Here is an 18,356-nt window from a genome sequence, read left to right as displayed (position 1 = left end):
TTAAAATTTTATTTATTTTTTAGTGGAGAATAATTATTTACAATACTGTGGTGGTTCCTGCCATACATCAACATGAATCAGCCATAGGTGTACACACGTCTTCTCCCTCTTAAACCTCCCTCCCCCCTCCCACCCTTCCCTCCCCCTGGGTTGTCACAGAGCACCTGGTTGGGCGTCCTGCGTCAGACAGCGAATGCCCACTGGCTAACTGATTTACACATCAGATAATGTATATGTTTCCACGCCACTGTCTCAATTCGGCCCCCCTTCTCCTTCCCCCACTGTGTTCACAAGTCCATTCTCTAGGGCTGCGTCTCTAGAAAACAGCTTTAGTATCCTCATCCAGGAGTTTAGGGGTAACCCTTTTATTTCCAAACTGGCAAACGCGTGAAGCACGTGCTTATCTCCATACTCCCCAGCATATCCCTTGCAGCGGCAGCAGCAGGTCTAAGTCTGTACGCAGTTTACACGTGTTTACTGTCCACAGCCTTTGTTCTGCTTGTTAGGAGAGAGAGAACCTCTGCTACCCTTCTTTGTGACAAGGTCAGAGGCGTTGGAAATCTTAGTGTCACCTAACAGAGATGGCGGTCATGGTGCCATAGACACTGAGAAAGGAGATCTGATATTATTGGGTATCGGGGTTCGGTCGTTGAACCTGATGATGCTGCCTTCATCATACTGCCGCCGCAGTGCTCTCTGGTATGCAGTGCCTAATTATTAACAGTCCATAAACGAGGTCCCTAACATATTCCCAGTCCTTTAAGCAACATTTGGGGTTTGTGCTTCCTACTTTGACAGTTCACTAGAACGACCGCAGATGCTTTGAGGTGTTACAAGTGGGCTGGCTAAGCGAAATTGTATTAAGACCAATGTTATTAGCACAAAAATCCCCTCACTTGTAAGTGATCGACGTAAGCCACAGATAGATGAATCTACCCCATGCACATATATGTTCACGTTATAGCCAACCATAGACGTATACAAAGAAGTCTATGTGTTTGACTGTGCTTATTCTATCCTAATATAGATAACATTTTTTCACAATTGGTTGGCATTTTGAGTAAAGCTTTTCAACTCCAGGAGGAAATGTTTCTCATTTTCATACAAGACCCTTTAGACTTTTTCTAAGTGGTTAATTTAATTTAATGTTAAATGTGAGTTTTTATTTTATCCTCTGAACCTTAAAATTTAATTGGTCATTCAAATTAGTGGATTTCTATAAGAATAAATTAAATTCATTGAGACTGTTGTTTGTTCAATTAGCAAACAGTTTCCTAGGTTAAAAGTGATGGATTTCCTTGGTGACAAGTGACAAGCTGGTTTCATTATTGCCTTGAAGGGTAGCAGAAGCTCTTGTCTGCAAGGATAAGGGGCTGGCATGGCACCCTCTCCTCTTCCTGAGTACACACAGGCACGTCTCAATGGTGGTGCTCATTTTCTGTCATCTTTGGGGCAGGGCTGGGTGTAATTAACTAGGATGTGAGCTCGACCTGCCCATGGGGTGGAACATTCCCTCAGGGCTTCAGATCCAATTCCAGGTGTCAGCCAAAAATCTGGTTAACCAAGTAAGACCCGTGTCTCAAGGAAATGACAGCGGGTCATTGGACATCATTAAGTAAAGCAGCTGGTACTCAAGGAGGTCTAACTAGGACAGACCAGTAAGGGGTTTCAGATAGGCTGGGATCTGGGATCACATTCCAGCCCCTACAGGAAGCCAGGAAGGCCAGCCCAGAGGGCCTGGGGTACCAGACAGGTTTCTAGAGCAGGGACCTCCCCATAGAGAACCCAAATCTCTGGTTACCTAAAGTGACCAGGGCCAGACAGAGCCCAGGCTTTTGCAGGACAAAAGAGAACTACGGTAGAGTCAGAGCTGGACAACAGGAGAGATGGCTTTAGAAAGTCTGTCGGACTGCCCTGGCGGTCCAGTGCTTACAACTTCGCCTTCCAGTGTAGGGGGTGTGGGTCTGAGCACAGGGTCTCAGGGAGCAACAATCCCGCATTCCTTGTGGCCAAAACACCAAAATAAAAAACAGAAGCAATATTGTAAGAAGTTCAGTAAAGACTTTAAAAATAGTTTATATCAAGAAAGATCTTTAAAAAAGAAGAGACTCTGTCATCAAGCACATCTCAGATGCCAGTCAGTGTTCTGGATACTTCTTAGAACTGTTATAAAACAGGTACTGTTATTGTCCTCCATTTTATAGATAAGGAAACCGAGGCACCAAGAAATTAAACTTGCCCAAAGTCAGCCAGCTAATAAATTGTAGAAGTGGTACTAAAACTGAAGCAGGGGCTGCAGGAGGAGAAGAGGGCAGCAGAAGATGAGCTGGTTGGATAGCATCACTGACTTGATGGACATGAGTCTGGGCAAACTCTGGGAGATAGTGAAGGACAGAGAAGCCTGGCGCACTGCAGTCCGTAGGGTTGCCAAGAGTCAAGAGATGACTGAGCAACTGCACAACAACAGGGGGCTTCTCTGGTGGCTCCGTGGTGAAGAGTCTGCCCGCCAATGCAGGAGACACAGGTTCGATCCCTGTTGCAGGAGGATGCCACAGGGCAACTAAGCCTGTGCACCACAGTGAAAAGCCTGTGTGCCGCCACAAAGAGTAGCCTCACGGGCTGCACCTAGAGAAGGCCTCAGCAACAAGGCCCCAGCCGAAACACCAAAACTGAGGCAGTCTGATGGCAGAGCCCTACCCTTGATCATGAGACTTTGCGGTCTTGAGGCAAAGTGCTTGTGTGTCTGCCTCCAGCTCCTCACTCACTGCTGACCATCCTCCCCTCGGTCCTGGGACACACGGAAAGGGCAGGAGCTTGTCTGTTGAAGCTGAGAAGTTGGGGAGGCCCTGGCAAAGCCTGGCCTACAAACATCTATGTTTCCAGCACAAAGCAGCTAGCAAGTTACAATGCGTCATAGTGTCACTGGTAAATATCAACCAACGAGGAAGGGCATCTAGCCACTTTAGCTTAGCAGAAAATAAGATCCAAGTGGGGAAAATGTCACTCTGAATCCTCATCTCATGAAACACGTGGGGCTGCCCAGAAGAGGAAGAAAGAAGACAATGTGGGGGTGTTCGTACTGGAACTCTAAAGCCAAAAATAGAACTTTTGGAAGCAGTGTTGTGCTTTATCTCTGGGTAACTCTCTTTTGGAGACTTCTCAGCTTTAAAAGTTGCTTTTACCTATGACAGTAAGGCTTCCCTAAGGTAGAGCAGCAAGGAAGCTCTCCTATGGATTATTTTATAACCAACATGTAGAAATAATTCAGTAAGCCCTGAATTCTACTTTCCCCATGCCTATCCCAGGGTCTTTTTTTTTTTTTTTTTTAATTCAAATAAGCTAATAAACATCATGCCATATTACTCTACACAGAATACAAATAAATATGTGGTTCCATATTTATTTTGTGTTTTTTTAATAATTTATTTTTAATTGAAGGATAATTGCTTTACAATATTGCTTTGGTTTCTACCAAACATCAACATGAATTAGCCGTAGGTATACAAATGTCCCTTCCCTCTGTTTTGTTTTACTGAATATTTGAATGGGTTAGAAAACTGGATTTTTTGCCACTTTTTCCCAAAGTCATTGTTGAAACCCTAGCACTCATTTCTGTGATTTCAAAAGAGCAATATTCAGGTCCAATGAAGTGTTCAGTGCCTTATTTCCTGAGACAGTATTTTACGGGATAAAATAAGATCTCTGACAGAACTTTATTTGACTTATTGTAATGAAAATAATTTTCTACTAGGGAATGTAATTATCTTCAAATTGATCTCCTGTTGCTCAAAAATAGTGAGGATAACTTGGAAAGATAAGTATTAGAGTCATTCTGGTGATTCTGACTAATCCTTTTGAGTCAGAATTAAGATAAAATGGAAACATTAAAAGCCCAATTGTAATAAATCTCCTCTGAAATTTTTAAACAGCAGAATCCTGTATTCTCCTGTGCACATTTGTGAATGTTACAGTAAAATTTATGCAAAAGAAAGTAATAGGACTTTAATAAAATTAATCATTGCTCTAAATAATCATTTCCTTATTTTTTCTCTTCATGTTATCTGTGGAGCTTTCAAAAGACTACACACAGCCAGTTTTATTGCCTGTAGAAACATCTAAGACTATGTTTTCTGTCCCTTTTGTCTGTGTGCGGAATAAGGACTGCTTAGTTATTAGAGACTTCTAGAGGGCTACATTTATATTGATTGCACCCTTTGCTTTCCATTTTAAATAATAAACCTAAGTCAAATTACTTTTTAATAATTACTTGAGTTCCTGAGTGATGAAGTCTGTCACATCACTTTATAATTCAGAGTAGCTCAAAATATTTTAATTATGGGACTTCTTAAGACTCCAGGCACTTTTTCCTAGCTGCTATTATCAGGAGAAAAAGAAAAAGATAAACAGGCACAAAAGAGTAAGAACTTGAATTATAGCACCTACTGTTTCTTTAGAGGTAATGTTTAGAGACCATTTTTCCAGACTCTCAGACTAAGAAAGAGGCAGAGAAAGGTCTGTGCTGTGTGTCAGTCTGGCCAGGTCAGGAATGGGGCTTGCTCTGTTGAGAGTGTTCGGTGTCTGTAGGGGTTGATTTAGTTCCACTTAAATTAAACTTCATGACTTTCCTGCAGGTGGACGAAAGCCAAACTGGAGAACCGGGATGGCTTGGAGGAGAATTAAAAGGAAAGACGGGATGGTTCCCTGCAAACTACGCAGAGAAAATCCCAGAAAACGAGGTTCCCGCCCCAGTCAAACCAGTGACTGAGGCGGCCTCCACCCCTACACCCAAAGTGGCTGTGCGTGAGACCCCCGCCCCTTCACCCGCAACCCCTGCAGAGCCCTCCGAGACCCCCAACAACTGGGCCGACTTCAGCTCCACGTACGTGTTGGATGCCATTTCTGATGATTTTTGAAATCCCACATTAGTGATCTTTTAAGTGCTGTTTCAGTCCTTGGGTTGTACCTCTTGAGTACTGTTCATGGCCTCTTTCTCTGACTGGTCTTTTGGCAATTTGTGGATTGTATTCTCTGAGCTGGATTTAATTATATCATGGCTTAATAGTGATTTTTCCCTAGGATAAAGTAAAGCCTCTTACCCTTGTTTCATTCACTCATTTGTCTGTATCTTTCATTATTGTGGAAGAAATGGAGAAACACAATTTCCTAATAATCTGCTTGATACCCATGTCAGCAAATATTTAGAGTCATTTCCTGCATGGAAATAGCACTGTTTTGGTGGTGTTTTTTTTTGCTGGACAGAAACAGAAATTGAATTTTGTCATGTGGTTTTGAGTAAGATAGAAGGCTGTTTCCTCTGAGGCTTTCCTCTTTGATCAGTCCTGAATAAGCAGACAGCAGGGCAAAGAGATGTGTGCCTTTGGCAGCTACTGGTGCCATGCCCTTGGTCATCAGGAAATGGCATTAAAAACAGTGTGTAAGCAGAGGTTTCAAAGGACAGATGGAGGGCTGCCACGCTCCCACTTATAGGATTGATCCAGCTGTGCCGTTGGTCTAAAAATAGTTTATACTGCCCTTCAAGTAAAAGTGATGTAAGAAATGTTTTAAATTTGTTTTAAAGTCTAATCATCTTTCAGAAAAAACAAATAGAAAGTAAGGAGTCGGGGCATAATGCTGGAGAAAGTGTATCAAATACAGCAAAGAAGGTGTGTAATGACCAAGAGCAGGAGAAAGTAGAGGGAAGGATATAATGAATAGCAATAGTTTTCATACTTGTATTTTCACATAAAAGATTGAAAGTGCTCAAGAAGCTCCTCCCTGTCTCATCTCTGCTAAAAAGTAGTGTTCCATTAGCGTGACTGAAACCACACTGAAATTCTCCTCTCCTGATCTTTTTTTAAAATTGAAATATAGTTGATTTATATTGTTATGTTAGTTTCAGGTATACAGCAAAGTGATTCACATACGTATATGTATGTATATATGTATATTTTCAGATTCTTTTCCGTTACATGTCATTACAAGATGTTGAATATAGTTCCCTGTGCTCTACAGTAATCATGTCGCTTATCTATTTTATGTATAGCAACTAGTTTATATTCCCTTAAAACGCTCTGACTTTTTAAATTAAAGCTGACAGTAAAATAGAAGACAAACACTCTCTTCAGGATTTCATTTTGCTGTGGGTCTAGGCAGCATGCCTCTCTTGCTCAATAAATGTGTGATCTGCGGCTCTCTGGCTATCCTCCTGGGCATCTTATTTCTGGACCCAGAATCAGGATGTGCCTGCCGTCTATCAAAGGAAATACTTTGATTTGCAAATTTGTTCATCTCTCATAAAGATTCTCAAAAGTCCATTGCATTTCAATCGGCAACTCGCACAGATGTGTTTATTTACAATTATAAAATCACAAAATTAAAACTGTTCCTGAGCTGCGCCCAACAGGTTGCTCTAAGGATACCACCTATAGGGTTACCATGGTGTCCAGGCTCGTGGCCCAGTGCCTGCTGTGTGGTGCTGGGACAGAGAGATGGTATTATGAAGCACCAGCTGCCAGCCTGGCAGGACTTCCTATGTGACATGAAACTTCTTTTTTGCTGATTTAGCATTGTTGTTGCAAATGAATATAATGGTCACATGAGGGTGTTTCTCTGGTGCCTTCAGGTTACAGAGTATTTCCCTACGTAGGATTTCGTGTCACCCTGACAGCTAACCAGAGTAATGCAGTACTGTTCCCATTTGATCAACAAGGAAATCAGGATTCAGAGAAACTACTGTCATTTGCCTGAGACCCATCGCTAGTGTGTGACGCTCTGACCCAAACCCAAGTCCAGTGCTCTTACCCCCTCCTTGCTCTTGAACTAGCCCAACGCACGTCGCGGTGTGTCTGCTGTGGGAGGAGCATTGACACGTTTGGAAGTCCTTGCTGCTCACGCCGTTGCACTTCCCCTCCAGGTGGCCCACCAGCATGAATGAGAAACCAGAAACCGACAGCTGGGACGCATGGGCAACCCAGCCCTCCCTCACCGTGCCAAGCGCCGGGCAGCTGAGGCAGAGGTCGGCCTTCACTCCAGCCACGGCCACGGGCTCATCTCCGTCTCCTGTTCTAGGCCAGGTAACAGCATCGCTGGGAGCGGGAGGCCCCCACGTGCTGTGTGAGGAGGAAAGATTCAGCCAGTGCTTGTCGTCATTGTCATTGGGAGTAAGCCTTGGGAATTCCCTGGCTGTCCAGTGGTTGGGACGCTTCGTTTTCACTCCAGAGGGCTTGCATTAGATGCCCAGTCGGGGAACGAAGATCCCACAAGCCATGTAGTGTGGCCAAAAAAAAATGTAAGCCTCATTATATGCATCTGGCATGGCTGGCAGGCAAGGATCCAGTTCACGTTTTCCCAGTGGAGGGAATCGTGACTATTTCAGAGGAGGGTAAACTGGATTACGCTCCTGGATTGTTCAGGGAAGCTTCACTGATCACGTGGTATTTGAACTCCATCTCGAACAGTAGGTAAGAGCTGATTAGAAAGTGGAGAGACCTGGCATGCAGACAGAAACTGCCCTGAGGAGAGAGGCTTTCTTTAGGAGGCCAGAGTGTGATTCGGGAAAGACATGGGGTCCATCCATGTGGCCAGACCACTGAGTATTTATCAGAGAAGATTGACTGCAGATTAAATGCAAAGCTCTTAAATGCCTCATTAAGAAAAGTAATTGCTGAAAGGATAATATTTCTACTTAATGTGATAAAAGAAATGACATTTCTATAAGTAATCAAACAGAGAAATTGCCTATCTGGCAGGCATTTAGGGGTCAAGGACAGTTTCTGCTCTGGGAACAAGCAGCTTGAACACAGGCTCTGGGAAGACTCACGTGGAGGTGTGCAGAAAGATTCGACGGGGGAGCACAGAGGGATGTGACAACAGTTAAAGGGGTGGAATCCCAACGCCTGTGGGAGTAGGAAAGGAAAAGACTGGGGAGAGATTTGACCTTAAGGGGGAACAAGTCAGGCCGAAAGAGAAATTGACTTTTCGTGAAAGAAGGGAGTTGGATTTTCGACATATTGATTGCCAGGTGAGAGTGAGACAGTCAGGCCTTCCTGTCTGGGAAATGGGAACACAGTCAGATCTAAGGAAGTGAAGTGAGCGCTTCAGAGGAGAGAGACTGCAGGAGAAGGAGGGAAACTGCACGCAGCATGTGTCTTCTCTGACCTGGAAAGAAGGGCGGCTCTGGACAGGAGCTGTGCTCTTTGCCTTTGCATCTGTCCTGCTCGGCAGGTAGCACATGTGTCACGCTCAGAGTGATGACTCGGGTGGAGGAGGAGGGCGCAGGACCAGAACAGCGGATGGTGGCAGTTCTTGTATTATTAAAGGCGGTGGTCCAGACAAAGAGGCAGGCGGCACGTATTTGTGATCTGGGAAAGAGGATACTCCAGATTGCAAAGGGATACAGAGAAAAGGATAGGTGGGAAAGTGGGAAGGGCTGGTGAAAGGATAGACAGGGAGCCGAGTAGAAGAAGGACAAGGAGCAGCCGTGTGGCCAGTGGAAACAGAGACTGAGAAGTCGAGCGTCTAAGGGGAAACAGCATTACAAGCAGAGAAAACGCAGGCTGCTTTTCTTTTTCCTTCTGGGAGAGAAAGGATGAAGAGAGGTTGGAGAAAGAGGGAAGGAAGTTGAGGTTGTGCTTCCAGGCGGCTTTCTCAGGAGGGGCCCCCAGGGCCTGCGGGGCATGCAGAATAGGAATTGAGCAAAGAAGGATGAAGCGTGACTTGGCTGAATTTAACCTGAGTCTGTGACTTGCCATCACACGTTGTCTTGGCTTTCTCCAGCAATACTGTATCGTTTGGAAGAACTGATAGTGATAGAAGCTCCTCCTGTTACAATGATTACTCTCACAGCAGCTCTGCAGATGGAGCTTATTAAATTTTCTTGAAGAAAGTGTCTGTGTTCTAGAGATGTGGAGACGGAGGCCTCAACTGAGAGAGTGAGCAGTTGAGAGGCATGAGCTGAGAGGCCTACAGCTGAGAGACTGAGCAGTTGTTTCAGGTCACACAGTTAGTAAGGGACGGACTTGGGGTCTGAACCCAGAGTCTGTGTTCTGCCTGATTCCAGGCTCTCCGTGTGGGAGGTGGAGACAGGGCAGGTGCAGCCAAGATGTCTCAGGGTGAGAGGTTACGATACACCAGCGAGGGCCCAGGTGAAATTGCAGAGACAAGATGGAAAATTAGGGGACACAGAAGCCATGAGCTCCGCGGCCCAGGTGGGAAGCGCCCTGTGAGCACGACCGGAGAAACGGGAGGTGGAGACGCAGTGGTCCTCGGGGTGTTTGCAATCCAGAGAACCCTCCTCTCTTCTGAAGACTGGACCGAGTGGACAGTTGAGATGGAAGGAAATGGGGATGTCATGGGTCTGAGCAGACGAGAACCCATGGAGACCAGGAGTTGAAAGTTGCCAGCATGAAAGCCGAAACTCTTCAATCTATCATAAATTCTCTCTTATCAGGCATAATCATAGTTAAATGTCATTATGAAAATAAGTATCTTCTGAAGGCAAGTCCAGCTTGGTTCTGAATGAGCTGTCCTTGGGCTTTATCCCTTGTTCTTGTCCATTTATGAATACATGTATAATCGAAAGTTGGCATATTTTTTTATAATAGTATTGTCTTAATATACTGTGATAGTTTTATGTGATAGTCTTTTAAGAGATAATAAATGCCTCCCCCTGCCTTTTCCAGCCTCATCTCCTATTGCACCCCTCCATGAGACTAGGCCACACGCACCCCCGGATCCTGCTCCTCCTCCTCGAACCTTGGCAGGAAAGCATCTCACGGTCGTGCCCTCCACCTGGAGTTCACTCCCCCCGAAGCCCTAGCTATCAAAATCCTTCTTGTCCTTCAAGTCCCGGCTCAAACACTGCCACCTCTGGGAAACAGGCCCTGTTGCCTGCAGGCAGCTTTCATCCATCTTTTCTCTCTGTTCCCACCATGAATGGTTGCAACCTCTTTTTAGCATATTTCCTTCTGCCCAGTGGTAGACATGATTGTTTGTATCTCTTTCTTCTTCATTAGTCATGAGTTCCTTGGCCATGTCCTACTGCCCATTTTTATCATGCTTTCTGCTTAATAAAGTATTTTAACCTGGATTATTTTGGGGAGGCAGAGATGGCATTCTGTTCATCTTCATATAGAGTTTTCATATAGCTCTATAGTACATGGGATTACAGAGAGTTTATGCTTGCCCAACCCCTGTTTGTCTTAAAAAGGAGCTAGGACAAGCCCAACCCAACCCAAGACCCGTTTCCCTGTGTCCACCTAAACTAAGATATGAGTTGCTTGCCTTTTGAGCTTTCAGAAGGTTTCTGCTTTGGTATTAACCCTTCACTAAACATCCAAATCCAGTTGGAAACTGGCGGGAATGGGATTGCCCTGGGCAACTTGAGAATTAAAAATAGAACCAAAATAGAAAAGGCACTCGGCCAGGTGCAACAGAATAAATATGATCTCCTAGCTGCTTTAAATAGAGACTTCTAGATGGGCCGGCCATGGCTTTGTGAACAGGCTGGCAGGTTTTCACCTCCACTTTGGGAAGGAAACAGCTATTGAGAACCAGGGGGCACGTGGAAGCCATGCTGTACTGCGGGGGAGCGGGGAGGGGAGGAGGCGGGGGGTGTCTTCTGTGGTTGCACATGTACCCGCGTGTACCCATGGGAGGGAAGGTGATGGTGTTTGCAGCACCTGAACTGATAACAGATCACAAAGTGACAAGAGGTCCTTTATGTTCTTCCACACAAGGGTGAAAAGGTGGAGGGGCTACAGGCGCAAGCCCTGTATCCGTGGAGAGCCAAGAAAGACAACCATTTAAATTTTAACAAAAACGATGTCATCACCGTACTGGAGCAGCAAGACATGTGGTGGTTTGGAGAAGTTCAAGGCCAGAAGGGTTGGTTCCCCAAGTCCTACGTGAAACTCATTTCAGGGCCCATAAGGAAATCGACAAGGTATGCTTGTGTTCATCTGCTTCCACTGGACAAATGCCGTGTTTGGCATGAAACTGTTGTTTGCACTAGTTAGGATTCACAGATAGGAGTTGCTGGATCATTTCGTCTTCTGGGTCTTCTCACTGCAGAAGTTAGGGCATGTGTCAACAGAAGAGAGCCTCTTGCAGATGATGGTCATTTGTTCCTCACCCAGAAGCCTCTGCATCTTGTTTTTCATTGACTTGTGCAAGAGGAAATTCTACCCTGAGACCTGGGACAGTCTCGCAGGTTTGCTGGAGATTCTGTTCCTCTTCATGCTTAGTATAGCTCAGTTGGTAAAGAATCTACCTACAATGCAGGAGACCCCAGTTTGGTTCCTGGGTCAGGAAGGTCCGCTGGAGAAGGGATAGGCTACCCACTCCAGTATTCTTGGGCTTCCCTGTGGCTCAGCTGGTAAAGAATCCCCCTGCAATGTGGGAGACCTGGGTTTGATCCCTGGGTTGGGAACATCCCCTGGAGAAGGGAAAGGCCACCCACTCCAGTATTCTGGCCTAGAGAATTCCATGGACTGCCTAATCCATGGGGTTGCAAAGAGTTGAACACAACTGAGTGACTTTCACTTTCACTTCACTTACTGTGCCAGATATCCACAAATATTTAGAAGCCCAAAGAATTGGGGGAAAATTATTAGAAGAGTGAATTATCTTTTTTGTTAAGAACCTTATGGTATGAAACCTTACCCTGAAGGTTATTGTTTCATTGTTCTAACCAAATAGATGGTCAAAATGAATTAAGAGTTTTAAGAAGAGAATCTCTTCAAAAATACTGAATGAGCATGTCCGTTGTACTTTGAAATAGACCAGTGCTTTGGCTGTGTATCTAGCAAAGCAAAGTGCTGACAGACAAGGATGTGAGCTTAGAGTCAGGCCACCATGGCCCTTTGTGATGTGTTTTGACTTAGCAAAGTGCATCTATTTCAGCTGTAGATTATCAAGGTTTTAAATGTGAAGTGGGGACTTCCTTGATGGTCCATTGGCCAAGACTCCAGACTCCTGATGCAGGGGGCCCAGGTTCAATCCCTAGTCAGGAAACTAGATCCCACATGCTACAATCAAGACCTGGACAAATAACTACTTTTTTAAAAAATAATTGTAAATGTTAAAGCAGTTTTAAAAAGAAAGTATCATTGTTATTTGTACTGTTTTCTTTGAGGATGAAAAGTAAAATTCAAATACTTTCCCCTCCCTCTTCCAGCATGGATTCTGGTCCCTCAGAAAGTCCTGCAAGTCTAAAGAGGGTAGCTTCCCCAGCAGCCAAGCCAGCCGTGTCGGGAGAAGGTGAGAACTTGAGTGAAATTAAGATCTTTAGACGGTGGAGGCGATTATGTAATACAAAGAGTGAACATTGAAAACGAGGTTGGATTTCATGTTTAAAGAATCTGCCTTAATTTACGTTCATTATATTAAACCTGAAGGTAAAATGAGGTTTAGCTCCTTATAAAGTCATAGTACTTTACAGGGACTTTTCAAAATACGATCAGATATATTGCTCATAAAAACCGAATCTTCTGATGATGTTCAATTAAAAGCCCTTTGACTCTTGAAAGAGGCCCATCAAAGTCACTAAAGATCAAGGTCTCTGAGCATCTCTGTAGCCTATTTGTGATGCTTGCTGTTTTTCTGACTTACAGATAAGTATTTTGGTTTAAGGCCATAACTGGGCTGTTCAGTAAAGCTGTCACAGTAGCATCAGTGCCATTTGTACCCAAATGAAACAGAAGTGTCATTTCTATTTTCCATGGAAATAACCACAACAGATTATTTAGGCCTAAAAATTTTATTTTGAGTGTTTCTTACAAAAGTAATTAATTGCTTTGTTTCCCCCATCTTTACTTCGTGACACCATCTTTTGGATTATATCGGGTTGGCCAAAAAGTTTGTTTGGGTTTTTATAAGAGCATATGGAAAAATCTGAATGAAATTTTTGGCCCACCCAACATATGCCAGTATAGGGCATAAGTTTAACAATGAACAAAACCTACATAATTCAGGTTCTAGTGGTAAAAATCTCAGGTCTTTGCTACATCTGGTCTAGCCATTATCAGAGCACTAATTGAAGAGTGAGCATGACCCAAGTCAGATAGGCTTTCCGTGTCAGAAGTAGGAACAGTGTTTGCTGAGAACAGATGTCTAACCTGTTTTGTAGCAGTGTTTCATTGTTTCCTTGAATACTTGTAGAATCTTTAGTTTGTTTGCCATTGTGAGACTTCTATTCTTTAGAAACTTTGCTTTATGAAAAACAGAATTATTAAAGCAAGGGTTAAGGTTTAATGATGTTTCAAATAGTGACAAAGTTACTTTTTCAAGAGGAATTTCAGAAGTAAAAAATTTTTTTCAGTTTATAGGTACAGCTATAAAAAACTTCATCATCACTAAATAAATCTGGTATTTTTATTGTATCCAGTTTTTGCCATTACCACCAAAACAATCATTAGTATAGTTCTCTTCATACATTTTTGTCATCCTAATGACTTTTTATAGCCACTGTTAGGAGAGCAAGGCAAAAGGTCTTTTAAACACAGCTCATGTAGTCAGTGTTGTGTCAAGCAATACTCCCTGCCCCCCCGCCCAGATTCCGTAGGTTACAGCCACTAAGTCTCAGTGGTGTGCCAGAGTGTGCATCCTGGCTCTCACACCTAGTGACTGTATAATTTTAGTCATGCCTCAACTCTCTCATCTGTAAAAGGAACGTAATAATCGCCACTTGAGGTAGCAAATTATCATGGGAATCATGAGACAATAGTGTAAGCTTTTAGAATAAAGGTCACTAAATGCTGCTCGTATTTCCTTTTTGCTTCAGTTCCTAGATTATTGATGGAACCACTTAGAGCAGTGAGCGTCCTCATCTGACAACAGTGTTGATGAATGCTGCTTTGTTTTGAAACATGTAGAGGCCTCCATGCTTGAGGCCTCGATAAGTAGGTCACAGATGGACCACCCACATCCTTAACTTGGGCAACAGCAGAGGGTTATATGTCTAATCTCATTTATTACATCCATTTTACAGTGATTTCAGTATTAGAAATATTAGGAAAGATTTCTGGCTTCTGGAAGGGTATGGGAGGACGATGGCATCTGATATTCTAGGAAAAGGCACTTAGATATATTAGGGATGTGTTTATAAATACTGTATTAAATGTAATCAGATTGAAAGTAACCAGTGATTCAGGCAGCTAGTCATGTCCAACTCTTTGCGACCCCTTGGACTATACAGTCCGTGGAATTCTTCAGGCCAGAATCCGGGAGTGGGTAGTCTTTCCCTTTTCCAGGGCATCTTCCCAACCTAGGGATCAAACCCAGGTCTCCCGCATTGCAGGTGGATTCTTTACCAGCTGAGACACCAGAAACCAAATTAAATAGATGGTCAGTTTGGGTAGCTTTTAAAATATGGGCTTGGGAATGGCCAGTACCCTGTGTTACATGTCTGATGAGGAGGGTCTGAGTAGTGAGGAGCCCCCCATATCTGTCTTCCTGTCTCCCCACTTTCATTGGATCCTGAAGGTCCTCACAGATGCCCGTGTACATGCAGGGCTTGTAAAGCCACAGTCTTCCCAGTCTCCTTGGTATCTTCTACTGCAGTGTGAAGTTCAGCCAGAGTTCATGCTTATGAAGTTTCTTAAGCATTTCAAAAGTGACTTCAAAATTTGGATCCGTTCTTAAGAAAGTGACTTTTAAGTGCAGGAATCACTGGGAAAAGGACTGATGGCCAAGGATCCGATCTTAAATGGCCAGACATGAGCTTAGGAATAAGTAAAAGAACAAAATAAAAAGGGAAGGTTCGAAATACTGAGAAATCAGAAAAAGGAATATATTAATGAAAAAGCAGTGTCCTTATTCAAGCTGCCAAACTTTGATTTCCTTGTGCGGGAAATCCTGTTGCCAGTTTTAACGGTGGAGGTGTGTGTCACCGGTGCTGGAGGGCTAAAGACAGAGAGGCTTCTGTTCCCCTAGCGTGTTTGGATGACCTTGTATGTTGGGGGTCTGCTGGCCTCAGCTGAGGCTGGAGTGGCCCCTTGGAGAGCTGCCCACATTAGCATAAGCATCAGGATAGTTTGTGTTTGCTAGTGTTTATTTTAGTTTCCATTAGTGCCTCCTGCAAAGGCTCTTACAATTAGCCAGTGGAGTGCTCCGGACTAAATCTCTGCCTATTAATTGACATTAAGCTCTGCATTTAAGGACTATCATAAGAAATTTAGAAACACACCATCTGTTATAAAACAAACACTTTGGGTAAACTTTGTTATTTTTTTAATTGCTTTTTTTAAAAAGCCTGGGATAAAATGGAGAAAAAGTAGAAACAGGAAATGTATGTTCATCTTTCTAGAAATCTTTTATTCTGTACCTAGTATAGTGTCTAGAATTTTGTGTCAAGTGATCTTTCTGAGATTATGACTTGGTTTCTAAGCCTTAGAAAAATCAGGGGTTTTAGAAGAAAAATTTCCTCTGGAATGCAAAGCCTTCACCTTCAAGACAGTAAAGAACTTTAATTCTGGACCTTTAAGACTAAATTACATGAATAATAACATGTAAGAAACGGTGATTTGTCTTTTCATCTTGTTCAGAAAGCCGTGATTATTTTCTGGGATTGGGTAGATACTATTTTTATCAGCAGCCCATTCTACCTGTTCCTGTTTGAATGACAAGTGATGTCCATTTTTAACTAAATAATATATATTTAAAATTATGTGTTCTAACAGCTTCTGCCATCTGTGTAGTATGGCACAAAAGGACTTAGGTTTTCACCGAGGCACTTTGAAAAGTGTCTTATTTAATTTACATAAAGGATATACCACATCGAAAAGTTTTCTAAAATGGTGACTTGGTACCTTCAAAAAGTGAATTACAGATATTTGATGAGCTTACCGAGAGCCTGCATGTCAGTGCCTCTAACACTGGCACAACCTAGGCACTCAATAAATGTTAATTCAAAGTAAACATTAAAAGAAAAGGTGTATATATGTATAACCAAATCACTTTGTTATACAGCGGGAATTAACATTGTAAATCAACTGCACTTTTTTTTTTTAATCCTGAAGAAAAAAAAAGTAAATATAAAAATGCCAAGTAAAAAGAAAACATGGCATTAAGTCGGAGATCAGTGTCTGTACTGTTATTGGTGGACATGCAGGTTTGTTGCTGTTGTTTCTGGGGCTGGGTCTTCACAGGAATTGTCTCCCTGGCTGCAATTACTGAAATTTATATGCAGGTTGGTCAATTTGGAGCCCAGGGGATTCTGCAACTCTGTGTTTTATCTGTGACTAGGCTTTCTCTTGACTGGACCTTATCCTAATGTCCTTGTTCATAAACTTGCTTTTGCAAAGTTGTCTGGGATTTCTGTAAACAATCAAGCTCTCTCCGTATCTCAATATTTCTCCCCACCAGAATTTATTGCCATGTACACTTACGAGAGTTCTGAGCAAGGCGATTTAACCTTTCAGCAAGGGGATGTGATTTTGGTTACCAAGAAAGATGGTGACTGGTGGACAGGAACAGTGGGCGACAAGTCCGGCGTCTTCCCTTCTAACTATGTGAGGCTTAAAGATTCGGAGGTAAACCCACATTAACTGTTTCCTCTCCCCTTCTGTGCAGTGACTCTCTTTTCAGGGAGGCGTGAGGTGCGCCGGTGGAACATCGTTGTTGGGTTTTGCTAAGGTCTGGAGCGTGGCTGCAAACCCAGTGTGGCATGTCGCTGTGTGAGCTTGCCTAGTGACGCTGCAGGCTCAGCCTCGGCTTCCCCCAACAAAAGAACCCCCCCAGGCTCGGAGGAGGCTGCCCTGAATGAGGCTGGTCTGCGTCAGCTGGGATAAGGTTCAGGATTCCTCCCTGTTCCTGAATGTAACTGACTTAGAATTTAGAGTAAATGTTCTTGATTAAGTCTCCATGGTCACTGATCTGGGCTACCCCAAGAAAGATACACAGCAGTATTTCCCCCATGTAAACAAATGTATTTTGGTGATACTAGCCCCAGAATATTGGGTAGTAGAGAGTTTTTAGAATTTATTTATCTTTCATGAAACACAACATGGTTATACTTGAATACACAGCCAAAATATAAACCACCATAGTGAACTGAAAGCAATAAAATATGGTGTCTCATTTGCATTGCATAACAGGTGGTTAACATCCTTAGTCATAAATGAGTTCTTAGAAATCTGTAACAAACACATTGATATATTCAGGGGAAGGGAAGACAGAAGAAAATGAAAAAATACAAGTGATTATGAGGATTAAGCATATGTGAAGATGACTGAGCTGAACAGTACCAGAAGAAAAGCAACTATTTTGTAATATCATATTACCAAAGGTTAAAAATGTATTAATAACATTTGTAGAGTTTTAGGAAATATACCCACATAAATACAAGACTGATGAAGTCCTGTCTGTATGAAAAGTGAAAGTGAAAGTCACTCAGTCGTGTCAGCTCTTTGCGACCTCCTGGACTATACAGTCCATGGAATTCTCCAGGCCAGAATACTGGGTAGCCTTTCCATTCTCCAGGGGATCTTCTGGACCCAGGAAGAGAAATGGGATCTTCTGCATTGCAGGCAGATTCTTTACCAACTGAGCTATCAGGGGAGCCACCTGTCTATATAATAGGGGGAAATCTATTACAGGTTGGACTCAGAACTATAAATTTTGGATATCCTTGTTCCTATCAGCTCCAATTCGTTGGAATTATTTCAAAAAGTTAGTTGGATAAATTTACAATTTGTATATAAATCATGTTTACTGCTAGAATTTATATTTTTACCTACACAATAGCAAGACACAAGATTTCACTAAGGCCTTTGGCCAGGCCTTGGTGTCTCCTGATCAGAGATTGAGCAGAGACTCAGTTTATTTTCAATGCTTACAAATTGGAAGTGGCTCCCAACTGTTGTTAATGGGGCCCTAAAAATTCAGTTGCATAAAATGTTGTCCTGAGATGATACAGAATTAATGAAATAGTGGCACGGGCCTCCTGGCGTATGGGAGCCCATCTCCTAGTGGCCAATTTCAAGTTAGGGGGAATTTCAGGTCATAAAGGTAGCCATTTACCAGACCCATAGCCACTTGGGGTGCAAGGCTGGGCCTGGTGATAAACTGTGATTCCCCCTTCTGTCTGCCTTCTCTGCTTCCCTACAGTTCCCTGGAGTGGTTGTATTTGCTTGAGATTTTTATTTGTTTTTGTTTTGGCTTTTTTTTTTTCTTATTTTAGGGAGTATTATTATTGTTTGGGGGGTTTTTTGTTTTCCCTTGCTTTGGTCTTGAGAGCAGCTTGCTGAAATTCCCCTGGAGGGGTTTGCATAAGTCCGCTTCCCCTTGGAGAATTTGGCTGAAGCTGGAATGAAAATACTTCTTGTCTGTAAGACAGTCATTGTATTATCCTTTGAAGA

At 43.1% G+C, this 18,356-nt stretch overlaps 1 protein-coding gene across 8 annotated transcripts in view; it reads left to right on the top strand.

Annotated features, from left to right (window-relative positions):
* ITSN1 (intersectin 1 (SH3 domain protein)) overlaps positions 1 to 18,356 on the top strand; it is a 245,535-nt gene that overhangs the window by 160,328 nt on the left and 66,851 nt on the right. For 7 of the 8 annotated variants that reach the window (XM_010862263.1, XM_010862259.1, XM_010862260.1 and 4 more), the window contains exons 20-24: positions 4,632 to 4,879; positions 6,914 to 7,073; positions 10,737 to 10,942; positions 12,176 to 12,258; positions 16,363 to 16,529. In XM_010862263.1, coding sequence (XP_010860565.1) covers positions 4,632 to 4,879; positions 6,914 to 7,073; positions 10,737 to 10,942; positions 12,176 to 12,258; positions 16,363 to 16,529 — 864 coding nt within the window. The remainder of the gene's footprint in view (positions 1 to 4,631; positions 4,880 to 6,913; positions 7,074 to 10,736; positions 10,943 to 12,175; positions 12,259 to 16,362; positions 16,530 to 18,356) is intronic. The other variant, XM_010862262.1, reaches the window with a different exon arrangement.

This window comes from Bison bison, unplaced genomic scaffold (assembly GCF_000754665.1).
Source record: "Bison bison bison isolate TAMUID 2011002044 unplaced genomic scaffold, Bison_UMD1.0 scf7180017864481, whole genome shotgun sequence".
In the NCBI taxonomy this organism is placed as follows: Eukaryota; Metazoa; Chordata; class Mammalia; order Artiodactyla; family Bovidae; genus Bison; species Bison bison.
The sequence above is the reverse complement of the archived record's forward strand: the minus strand, read 5'-3'. Positions and strand labels throughout refer to the sequence as shown.